Source organism: Myxocyprinus asiaticus, chromosome 39, assembly GCF_019703515.2.
Source record: "Myxocyprinus asiaticus isolate MX2 ecotype Aquarium Trade chromosome 39, UBuf_Myxa_2, whole genome shotgun sequence".
Lineage (NCBI taxonomy): Eukaryota > Metazoa > Chordata > Actinopteri > Cypriniformes > Catostomidae > Myxocyprinus > Myxocyprinus asiaticus.
The window spans coordinates 23,486,911-23,499,831 of NC_059382.1; the positions used below are offsets into that span (position 1 = coordinate 23,486,911).

The window sequence follows — 12,921 nt, forward strand, 5'->3', positions numbered from 1 at the left end:
TCCAGCAAATTGGTAAATATTTTTACTTGTGCATGCTATAGGCGTAAATTTAGATAAAGACATGTTCCTATCCACCATAACAACTTTCAGAAAATCAATTTTACCACTTAGAAAATACATTATAACTTTTAACTTTTAAATTTGTTTTTGATTTCATTTGAATGATTATAAAAAATGATCAGCATCATTATTCATGAGTAAATTATTGTCCAACGTCTACTTAAAGGGTGCATAAAAGTGGTCACGTGGCACCTGTTACTTTTCTCAGCACTGTTCAGGATGCACCAATCACAATCATTTGTGGTTACAGTATAAGGGCTTTTTAAAATCATTTTCTGAAGGTTACACGGGCGGATTTGCATTTTTATCTTAGGACCAATTCTTTAAACTAATAGATTTAAACAAGCATACTTTTGTGTAAAAATACTTAAGAATAAGTCAAAAAAATGTCCTGAGTTGCCCATTGGAAGATTCAGCTTTTACTGGTGGTAAACCCCTCTTGAGGAATACACCTTCGAATTTGAATGACTGTGCCAGGTGAGGGGGTGGATTAGAGGTGTAGGATTTTAAAATGCTAGTATAACTGCATAGATGGAATTTCAGACCGGGCCAATGAGGCCAGTCCCCAGGGGCCGTTGACTACCAGGGGCTGTGGCTCTGGGCTGCAAGTTCTCGCGGCCCATCAACTTTGAAAACAAATGTTTGTATATGCTTAAATATGTGGGCCCCACAGCTTATACAAGGCCCCTTCAACAGGCCCCTGTGACTATAAGGGCCCCCAGCCCTCTTATAGGACCCTTTTGCCTTCCTGTTTCTAATTAAATTTTTTGAGCCACTCTTTAATCTTATAACACCGCCTGCTGAAAGTTTGCATGCTCTTCTGGAAGTAGAAGACCTTGTAAAATAATTTCCAAAATAGCGACCTTCATATTTTGATGCACTCATCTTTAAGTGAAATCTTTGCTGATTTTGATAAAGTAAAATTAACAATAACGTTTATATTGTTACTGATATTTCAAAATGAGTATTTATTGAATTCAAGCAACATGTGCTTTAAATTCATTATTTTACAGAAAAATAGGTTTAAAAAGGTTTAAAAAATATTATTATTTCATATGTTTAGCTTTATAGGGATAAGCTTTATTCTCTGTATAAAAGGGCTGTCGAACACAAACGTTTATTTTACTATTCATTGCTACAACTGCATTTTTGCCCTAAAAGAAACTTTTGATATTTTACTTTGTGTGGTTCAAAAGTACTGATTAAACTAGATACGTAAAGTTTGTTGAGACAAACTATAATGTTGGTTTGACAAAACCTTGTCTGAAAGTTTAAAATAGTTTGAAATGCTTTAAGTTATAATTTTTTTAAAGGTTTAACAGTAAGAAAGAAAGAAAGAAAGCTTCTTAAAGTATATTAAAGGTGCTGTAAGCTAACGTTTCCTAATCCTTCAAAGATATTAATGAAATATGTGTCCTGAGATATCTCACAGATATCTGTGACAGCTCTAGACTCTGTAAACAGCAAACAAAAATGTGTCCACGGACATTGATGCTTTTCACCTGTCAGTCATTTTGCTCGTTCTCATAGTGTTGTATTTGAAGCGGATCACTGAGGCTATGATTCATAATGTTTGACAGTTGAGGGCGCTATTGTACCACTGTTGAATTTGACAGCCACAGGAACAAACAATGCTGCTCTTTTGCTCAGTTTTGGTCTCAAAATTATATTTGGAGGACAGGGTTTTGGAATGAGAGGGCGTGGCTAATACAATGGCTCAGTCACGTGAAATCTTCAGAACGCTAAAACTGCTTACAGCATTTTTGAAGGGCTTATGTGAAAGTTTTGAAAATCTGAAATTACGAACATTCCAAAACAGACTCATAGCTCATTTAAATATTCTGTCAATGTAATGTAGTCTAGGGGATTTTTGGACACTTTGAAAAGGCTTAAATTATGCTGTAGCAGGTTTTTTAATGGAAGAATAATAATGGTAGCAAGCTGTAGGGTTGTTCCACACAGAATTTCCCAAAAAATGACCACCATTTTTGAGCCCCACAACTTTCAGCCCTTCAAAGCTCTCACAATGGAGGGTAAAGTCTTTGAAGAAAATAGGAACGCACCCCATCATTCAGATGAGTTAGAAAAGATATAGCAGTGTGAGCCAGAACTGCCTGAATTCTTTGCCGAATTTCACCAAATCCTTGCATAGATATTGTATGGGCCTACTGGATTTGTTAAATTCATCAATATCTAAAGTGTTTGATGAAGTTAAAATATTTTATAATTTATTATGACACCTTTAAATGTATGCATTTTGTATGCATAATTTGTAGTATTTACATTGAGTTTACATTATATATAACAAACGTTAAAATGGTACTGTCTCTTTAATGACAGTGGCTGTTCAGCGAACGTGTTTCGTTTGAGCGGTTTCTTTACCACATCTGTGCTGTGTGTTTGAATGAATCTGACTGTAAATAACAGAACAGGTATTAAAAGAGACTTAAATCAATGAAAATCGATTGCGTTGTGTGACGAGGAGGAGGGCGGGGCGGGGCCGGGCCGTGAGTGCGCACGGCCAGCCCCCAATCGGGTTAATCAGCTGAGGAGAGGGATAAAGTCGAGCAGGATGTGGCAGTTCAAGAGAGAGAGAGCCACACGCAGCTGCCGTGTGTGTTTATGTTTGTGTCTTTTTAAGTTTTCATTAAACATTATTTTGATTGTTCAGCTGGTTCCTGCCTCCTCCTTGCCCATCCTAACCCTGTTGCATGTAGATCTCAACTTTAAAAGATAACTGGACTGGGGGAACCCAAAAGAAAATTGGCCCGGGGCCCTTGCTAGTCACCCCTGCAGGCAACTGATTGCCAACTATAATTTAAGAATTTAGTGATGGCCCGTGGGGCTGCATGATATATAATTTTTTCGGTATCAAATTAACTTGCGGTGTGATTTTAATGCATCCATCCGTAAAGTTTATAAAGATACAGGGAGCAGAATATATTAGGCATGTGTCTAGTAAGTGTGTGTTTCTATGACGACATAGGCGTGTGCAAGAAAGTCGAGCAAGCACCTCGTCAAAATGAGTTGGTCTATGTCAGCGCAAGGATGTTGGCCTTTTTCAATAATATTTGATATTTTCTGCGCACAATGTATAACATACATATAGCCAATACATTTTTATTTTGCACATTGGAGAAGAACGTCGGTGTAGATAGGAAAAGCCAAGTCAAATCAATTCATTTTTATTTGTATAGCGCTTTTCACAACACACAATTTCAAAGCAGCTTTACAGAAAATCATGCATTAACAGAAAATGAAAACTGTTAAATCTATAAAGTCTTTGAGTCATCATTGTGTAAGGAACACAAAACTCCATAAGATGTTGGTTAATGGAGAAAAATAACCTTGGGAGAAACCAGGCTCATTGTGGGTGCCAGTTCTCCTTTGGCTAACCAGCATGAATATAATGCCAATATTAGTTATTTATGTGCAGAGAAGGTCATGGTTTAAAATTAGTAAACTAAGTAAGTGTTAAGGGCCAGTGTTTATACAAAGATTTTGTATGAACTGTAAGATTAATGACTAATGTCTTTGAAGTTCAGTCTGGATAAACTCCAGAAGTTCTCATTGGTGCATTGTCCTTTGTTAGTAGGCTGATGAAGGCTTTTGCTGGCAAATAATTGAAAGTCTATGTATTCCATTATAAGAGTGTAGTCCATCATAAGACCAAGGTGATGCAGGCAGAGATCAGTGAGGTGCATCGCAGTTCAACCAGCAGGTTATTTCGGTGAGGTCTATCCTAAGTCCAAGGTTCAGGCAATGGCATATGATGCATCCCATGTCTTATGGATGGAGTTGGCATCAGCTAATTTCATCCCCTGAAGTCCATTGTAGTAGACTGAAGTGATGTCTGGCTGGCACCAGCTGCATTTAGTCGTCATCAATCAGAGACACATAGCAGTGGAGTCTGACACCAAGCAGGAACAGAGGTGGATCTGGCCGGCTCTGGTAACCTCGGGATATGAATCCCGAGGTTGAGACAGGGAATCAAAGAGAATAATATTAGCCATTCAATTTTTTGCAGAGTTATAGAGCATGATAAATATTTCTGGTTCCGGCAGACCTAACTAAAGCAGCCTAATTGTGAGTTGATGGATAAATTAGGTGTATGCCTGGGTGAATAGATGAGTCTTTAGTCTAGACTTAAACTGAGTGAGTGTGTCTGCATCCCGAACAGTGTTAGGGAGACTATTCCATAGTTTAGGAGGCAAATAGGAAAATGATCTGCTTTCCTCTTTTTGTGGATTTTGATATTCTAGGAACTATTAACACGACAGAATTTTGCGATTATAATGAACATGATGGAGTATAGTGTGGTTGAAGGTCACTTAAGTACTGTGGAGCTAGACCATTCAAAGCTTTGTACATAGTTATCAAAATTTTTAAATTAATACGAAATTTAACAGGTAGCCAATGTAACGATGATAAAATGGGGCTAATATGATCATATTTTTTGGTTCTAGTCAGCACTCTGGCTGCTGCATTTTGAACCAATTGAAGTTTATTTATTGAACTTGCAGGACATCCTCCCATTAATGCATTACAATAATCTAGTCTTGAGGTCATGAACGCATTAATTAGTTTTTCTGCATCAGCAACAGAGAGCATGTGTCGTAACTTAGCAATATTTCTGAGGTGGAAGAATGCTGTTCTACAAACATTGGAAATTTGATTTTCAAAGGACAGATTGGTATCAAATATAACACCCAAGTTCTTCACTGTAGAAGACGATGTAACAGTACATCCATCGAGAGTCAAATTATATCTTATTTGTAGAGGTTTTTAGTCCAATAATTTGTACCTCTGTTTTGTCGGAATTGAGTAGAAGGAAATTTCTGGCCATCCAATCTTTGATTTCATTGATACACTCTGCTAATTTGGAGAATTGTGAAATTTTGTCGGGTTTTGAAGAAATATAAAGTTGGGTATCATCGGAATAACAGTGGAAACTTATTCCACGATTCCTGATAATATCTCCCAGGGGAAGCATATATAAGAAGAAAAGTAGAGGCCTTAAAACTGATCTCTGTGTAATTAAGTTCAGTTTTATTTCTGATTATTTTAATTTTATCAGTAAAGAAATTCATGAAGTTATTACTATTGTGCTATGATGGAATATCTGGTTCAGTCGAGGCTTTATTGCTAACCAATTTAGCCACAGTACTGAATAAACACCTAGGATAGTTATGGTTATTTTTTATAAATTTGCTAAAATATGCTGACCTGGCAGCTTTTAGTGTCTGTCTGTAGCTACAGACACTATCCTTCCATGCACCGTGAAATAACTCTAATTTTGCATTCTTCCACTTGCACTCCATTTTCCGAGCTGCTGTCTTGAGCACATGAGTGTGATCATTGTACCATGGTGCGGGGCTTTTTTCTTAAATTTTCTTTCATCGAAGGGGGCCGACACTATCAAGAGTGCTAGAGAAGGCTGTATTTATATTTTTTGATATTACTTCAAGTTCTTCTAGAGACTTTTTGGCTTACTGAGTATATGAGATAAATCTGGAAGATTATTAGTGAAGCTATCTTTAGTGGTCGAAAGAAAGAATAGCATGAAGTAGATTGAGTAACATTAGCTGATCGCAGGATACAAGAGATGATGTAATGATCTGGGATGTCATCGCTCTGCGGCAGAATTTCTATAGTATCAATATCAACTCCATATAAATTAAATCTAGCGTATGATTATGGGGATGAGTTGGTCATGTCACATTTTGTCTGACTCCAAGTGAGTTTAGAATATCGATAAATGCTAATACCAATGTGTCATCTTCATTATCTATGTGAATGTTGAAGTCACCAACAATTAAAGCTATCTACAGTAACTTCTAGATCCAATTGAAAATTTGCAAATTCACCAAGGAAATCGAAATATGGCCCAGGTGATCTATATACTGTAGCAAGCACAAAAGATGACAGAGATTATTTAATTGTATCTGACGGTGTCATATTAAGCATTATTAGTTCAGAAGACTTAAACTTATATCCTGTCCTCTGAGTAACACCAAAAACTTAACTGTAAATTGCAGCAACACCTCCTCCTCAGCCGTTCAGGGGAGGCCCATGATTATAACAATACCCTGGGAAAGTAGATTCATTTAAACTAATATATTCATCCGGTTTAAGCCAGGTTTCAGTCAAAAAGAGCGCACCCAAACAATGATCTGTAATAATTCAATTTACAATTAGTGCTTTGGTTGAAAGAGATCTAATGTTTAGTAGCCCTACCTTGATATGATGTTTATCTTAATTTTGTTTGTTATTTTCAAGTTTGATCTTAATCAAATTTTTTCTAAATGATTTAGGAAGGGGTTTGTGTTTGGTAGTTAGGGGAACAGACACAGTCTCTATGTGATATCTAGGTGATACAGTCTCTATGTGTTGTTGTTTATGTGACCTGTGTGATGTCTCAAGGCAGCTAGCAGACGTTCAGATTAGCCAGTTTGTCTGCTTCCTGACCTGGGACCCAGTTAGTCAAATACTATCACTATTAAGACTAAGTCAAATTACTAGAGAGGAGAGTGGCACCTTCCCTGGAGGGATGGAGTCCGTCTGTCTTTAGTAGGTCAGGTCTACCCCAGAAACTCTTCCAATTGTCTATAAATCCTTTGCTATTCTCCGGACACTGCTCAGACATCCAGCCATTCAGTGACACTAATCTACTATAAACCTCATCACGATGATGAGCAGGGAGGGGGCCAGAGCATGTTATAGTGTCTGACATAATTTTTGCAAGTTCACACACCTCTTTAACACTGCACCGTGTCCCTGTAACCTTTTTTTTTTTTTTTTTTGGTTCCCAGGTAGTAAGAGTTATTTCCTAATTGCTTATGCCTCAAAAGTATAGAAAATGGCTTTTATTCCCCACAAACTTTGTTTTTGTGACCAGGACAGTGATATTTACCTATTTTCCAGAACATTCCAGATAGATTCAGTGCTGAGTAAACTTGGAGTAACTTCTAGAACTTTCTAGAACTTTCCAGTAATATAAATAGTTGTAAAAATGCAGGGGCCTTAAGCCCACCAGTTCAGTTTAGTTCCAGCTGCCTGAGTGGATACATATCAAGACCTTGCTGGACGCCTTGAAGTATGATGAGTACGGCTGGGAGGTCATAGGAGACTGTGAAAATGGTGGCATTCCTGGTGGATCTCCAAGGCAGTTTTACCAAATTTCCTTGCTATCTTTGCCTTTGGGACAGCAGGGACACCAAGGTGCACTACTACAGGCGGGACTGGCCACAGCAGACAGAGTTCTCTGTGGGGAGGAACAACGTCAAGTGGGAGCCACTGTTGGACCCTGGAAGGTGCAACCACTGCACATCAAATTGGGCCTTATGAAACAATTTGTCAGAGCTCTAGATAAGGAGTCGGCAGCCTTCAAGTACCTTCAAGACTTCTTCCCTAAGCTGCCTGAGGCAAAGGTCAAAGCCGGTGTCTTCATCGAACCACAGATAAAGAAGATCCTGGAGTGCAATGAATTCCCCAAGAAGCTCACTAGTAAAGAGAAAATGGCTTGGAACAGCTTTGTCGCAGTGGTTCGGGCTTCCTGGGCAATCACAAGGCCGAAAACTATGTGGAGCTGGTTGAGACTCTGGTGAAGAACTACAGCACAATGGGCTGTAGGATGTCCCTCAGAGTCCATATCCTTGATGCTCATCTTGATAAATTCAAGGAGAACATGGGAGCGTACTCAGAGGAGCAAGGCGAGTGCTTCCAACAGGATTTACTGGATTTTGAACGCCACTACCAAGGACAGTATAACGAGAGCATGATGGGAGACTACATTTGGGGGCTGATTCGTGAAAGTGATTTACAGTATAATCGTAAATCTCGAAAAACTACTCACTTCTAAATCTTTTGAAGTCATTTTTGTATTACTTTATTATAAATACATGTTAATTTGGATTCATATGTTGTTGTTTTTCTGACTTTATGTGAACGAAAAGACACAAATTCACCCGTTTTCTCATTGGAAATAGGTAAATTTCAACATATCTCTGTCCTGGTCACAAAAGCAAGGTTTGTGGAGAATAATAGCCATTTTCTATAATTTTGAGGGATAAGCAATTATGAAATAACACTTACTACCCAGGAACAAAAATTGTGTTACATAGTGTTATCTTTAGTGATCTCCGACTGGTGAAGCCGGACATCGTTAGTGCTGACATGAATATCAATTTTAGAAAATCTACATTTAGCATTAGCCAGCACTTGTAAATTTGATCTGATGTCAGACGTTCTGGCACCAGAAATGCATTTAACAATAGTGGCCGGAGTCTCTATTTCCATGTTCCTTAAAATAGAATCTCCTAAAACCAGGGCTCTTCCAACATGATTTTCAGTGGGTGCATCACTGAGTAGGGAAAATCGTTTGGAAACCCTTACAAGTCTACTCCTCTCTCGCCATTGCTGGCGTGCCAGTGATTACCCCTCTGCGTGCCAATGCTGGTTAGGTTAGGTTAGGTTGCCGACCCCTGCTGTAGACACTAAACTTTCTCTCATTGTTAATACCAAGATTTTGAATAATGTCCTCCTTGTAATATGTCCCTACCAACTTTCAAACCAAACCTATGCTCTTGGTGCATGCTGTACTGAATACAACAGTTAACACCAAATCAGACTCCATAATAACACCATAATAGCATGTAACCAAAAGCATTGTGATAACCAAACATTTATTTACTGTAAATTGGGAAAACAATGGAGCTGTCACACTACTGAAAAATGTACCCTAGTAGCAAAAACGCAGTTAGCATTGCTTGTGTTTAGCTACACCTAACACTGGTCAGGTCAGGGGTGTTCAAACTTACTTCTGTACTACTCAAAACAGATTTTGACTCATCTAATTTAAAGTTTCTGAAATGTAACAACTACTGCTTGCAGCAGACTACATGACAAAAATGTGCGTGCAATATGCACCAAAAGCCTTAAAACACTGTTGAAATAAGTGTGGACATCCAATCTCTATCAACAGGCAACAAATTACTATAACAGACTCATTCAAATTCCTGGGCACACATATAAGCAGCACTTTATAATGCCAAATGATTCAAACCTCCTTATCAGAAAGGCATGTCAAGGACTTTACTTCCTCAGAGACTTTAGAGTCAGTCAGCACCTTTTAGTATGTTTTTACATTGCCATCGTGGAGAGCATCTACACATTATCCATCAGTGTGTGATATGGCAACACTGACACTATTACAAAGGGAAAAAAACTGCAACGAATTGTCACTAAAACCTTAGTAATCACAAGGACAGCTCTACCCTCAGTGGAATCTCTTTACATTCAATGAACCATCACATGCCAAACAGATTATCAGGTATCCATCTCACCCAGTTCATGACTGGTTTCAGCTGCTCCCCTCGGGTAGAAACCTTAGGTCACTTACCAGCAAAATTTCCATCGGCCTGGTCATGTTGAAATAAACATTCTATTCTATTCTATTCTATTCTATTCTAAAGACCTCATGAAATTGCTTGACAAAAGCAGTTTTCTTTCTTGTGTGTCTTTCCTGTTGATACACACAGTTTGGGCCATTCCTTTTTTAAGTGCCAACTGAATTTAATTACATCAGATTCATGATCCATGATTTAATATTTTTCACCAGTCACAGGTGGTATTAGGGGAGGAACATTCTCATTCTAGAGAGCATTTGATTGGATAAAATTCTGTGTAGTGCAATATTTTTGGTCTGCTTTCTTGGAATAGAAAGATTGTGTATATCTTTTGTCAACTTTTAGAAGTACACTTCAGAGTCTTTAAGGACAGATTCTAATTGCAATTGAATGTTCATCTGAGACACCCTGATACAGAGTAAGACTTCCACTACTGTTGTTCCCCATGCAGAAAAATATTTTTTGTCTGGCCAAAACATGTTATAAACAAAAATATTCTGTTTCAACCTTCAAATTTAAAAATAAATGACAAATATATTTTATGCCATTTTTGTATTTTAAAATACATTTTCAGTAATGTATATATAAAAAAATAAATAAATAACATCACGAAATATGTTTTTGCCATATTGGCCAACAAGTTTGAATGAAATCACAGGCCTGACTTCATGATAATATGTAGGGGGTCATCTGAAATTATGCATCCAGGCCCATCTCTGGCAGTGGCAGTGATGTTCCTGGACTAGAGGACTCATTTATCAAGGCTGACTGAAAGCAGATCACCAATCCTGCTGATTACAGCAGTCCCATCCATTTTAGGCCATAACATTATCTTTCTGCCTGAGTTCTCCTCTAATGCGAGCCAGGAGGGAGCAGATTGTATCTGGTTGAGTCCCGTCCAGGGCAGGGGGAGCAGAATCCATCCTGGCACAAGCCCTTGCTGGGGCTGTGGCCAGCTGACATGGAGGCTTCATTCAAAACCATTCAAAACTTAGCCAGTCAAATATTTTTCCAGGCTTGTGAGCAGAGTGGCATTATTCAGATTCCTGTGTTTGAGACTCTATGATCTCAGAGAGAGTGAAGGGTGATTTAATAGGGTTTTATTTGAATGAGCCAGAGGGGAGAGCAGCAAAAAACACTTTACCTCATAACTGGAGAAGGATCAGTGGGTGGCTGGGTAGGTTGCTGACACAAGGTTTAATGTTGGGCCATAAATACAGGGGCTATCAGCAGAACTTGTTGCAGATCCACTGTCATCTACAACCACTCTGCTGTGATACAATGGACATTCCTATCCAACTCTCCTGGCATCGCCGTCACTGGTCCCCAGGCTTCTTCCCACATCGGTTTTATGACCAGTATTTTGGAGAACACCTACCTGACAGTGAATTTTTTTCACCCTTCTACACCATGTTTTACTATCGTCCTTATTTCTGGCGCTTTCCAAATTCGTGGGATACTGCCATGTCAGAGGTAAGGAAACCTCCTTGCAACCTGTCTCCGCTGTTCATTTTGATCTATAGAATTTTCTTTATCAACATGTTCCATAGTCTATAAAATAAATCATTTTATATTATGGCTACAATGGATTCCAGTGAGAACTGTGTATGTGTTCAGTGTTTTTGCAATATTTTGGTTGCCAGACATTATTCTGATCCACAGGTGCGATCGGAAAGAGATCGCTTTGTGATCAACCTGGATGTAAAGCACTTCACTCCAGAAGAACTGACAGTGAAGGTCAATGACGATTATATTGAGATCCATGGAAAACATGATGAACGACAGGTAACAAAATAAATGTATAAACTTTTCTTTATTCATCCTTTTGTATGTTGCTGTTATGTTATGAATTAATCTTGGTAGGCCAAATGGTGTTATTGTTTTATTACAATAATATGTGCCATGGTTGTTATTTATCTATAATGACATAGATGGTGTCTGTCACAAGTTTTAAACATTAACTTTTTTTTTATTTTATTTTTATTAAGGGGCAATATTTGCCCACTGGAATTAATTTTCAGTGACTTTTTTACCTTTTTGGTGGCATACTTTTTCCTAACAAATAAAAACACTGTGTGACAGCCAAGTATGTCAAATACTTCTGTTGAAAAAATTGAAATAAATTCTCAGTCAGAATGATAATGGTTGTTAATGATAAAATACAAACAGAAATTGAGCTGCATTCTCAGGAAAAAAAATGTTTAAGGTAGGCCTACAGTACAAAGGCTGTCACTGGGGTGTGACCCTCAAGGAGACCTTTTTTGGACCTCAAGTTAAAAATCTCCTTTTAGGTAAATAATTGTACCTTAGGACCTAATGTGGACCTCTAAAGGTACATATATATGTTTTGTTCATCTGAGAACAAAAATAAATAATTATTTGTCTCCTTAAGGCCACAAATATGTAACCAAAACAAGGGTACCTAGGCAGGTCTTCAGAGAGTGTGCAAATAGTCCATAAATAGATATGCTTTATAATTAACCTATTATATATTTTATACCAAATATCAAATATTAATTAGAGACATGTTTTGCCCCCACATTTGAAATATCTGGGACATTTAAGTCAACTTTTGGCTGTTTTGTACATGGTTCATTTCTGACCCTAGCTGTCTGTCACTCTGCAACAGGATGAGCATGGCATTGTGGTGAAAGAGTTTTACAGGAAGTATAAGATCCCAGCTGGTGTGGACCCAAGTGCCTTCACCTCCTCTCTGTCTGCTGATGGGGTACTGACCATTTGCGTACCTCGCCAACTGTTAGAGATCCCTGAGCGCAACATCTCCATCACCTGTGGAGAAAAGCCAGCAGCGCAGAAATAAACCTTTCCATAGCTGCACCCCTGCTTATCGTCTCCAAACAAGATCCAGCAGCTCCAACATACAGACATAAGATCACATGCTTTATTGTAGAATCACAGAATCTCAAAATTTTGTGTAAACAGAAATATCTGTCCAAATTAGAGTGAACAATACAATATCAGACAAAAAACACACAGAAGAATAGTCAGTAAGCGCAGGTTGTTATACAAGTTTGGTTTGGTTTGTTATATTTATGGCCTACAGTGCAGAGTTGTATGTAATCATGTGGCTGACTTGGATGGTAATTGTAACATTGGCTTTGGGAGGAAGCAATTGAAATGGGATGTTGTGCAGCACTGGCCCTGTTTTTGGAAATACACAGGTCAAAATGTTGGGTATATAGGTCAATAATGGGAAAGTCATCTGTCTTAGGCTATGTTGTGTATTTGAATGTAAAGTTCACAATATAAGTAAACAAAACATCTTTATTTGATACTGGGGTCTAAACCAATGGACTAACTGAGTTGCATGTGTTTTGCTGATTATTGTTGCACTTACTGGACAGCAATAAAGTGATGAATAAATGCATGTGTCTAATCTGTATCAGGCTGTATATCTATTCTGCAAAACAGTTAAACAAATTGGTCAGTGGTA

The 12,921-nt window shown here is 38.1% G+C and overlaps 1 protein-coding gene across 1 annotated transcript; it reads left to right on the top strand.

Moving 5' to 3' along the window:
• The first annotated feature begins 10,691 nt into the window (after positions 1–10,691).
• cryaba (crystallin, alpha B, a) lies at positions 10,692–12,870 on the top strand. Its single transcript, XM_051679363.1, has 3 exons — positions 10,692–10,940; positions 11,130–11,252; positions 12,097–12,870. The coding sequence occupies exons 1-3, from the start codon at positions 10,749–10,751 to the stop codon at positions 12,286–12,288; spliced, it is 507 nt and encodes a 168-aa protein (XP_051535323.1). The 5' UTR covers positions 10,692–10,748; the 3' UTR covers positions 12,289–12,870.
• The last annotated feature ends 51 nt before the right edge of the window (positions 12,871–12,921 follow it).

Bases quoted from the DNA above. Each gene is read 5' to 3' on its own strand.
- cryaba (XM_051679363.1), top strand. From the start codon at position 10,749: ATGGACATTCCTATCCAACTCTCCTGGCATCGCCGTCACTGGTCCCCA. The intron at 10,941-11,129 runs GTAAGGAAACCT...TCTGATCCACAG, and splicing joins GGGATACTGCCATGTCAGAG to GTGCGATCGGAAAGAGATCG. The intron at 11,253-12,096 runs GTAACAAAATAA...ACTCTGCAACAG, and splicing joins GAAAACATGATGAACGACAG to GATGAGCATGGCATTGTGGT.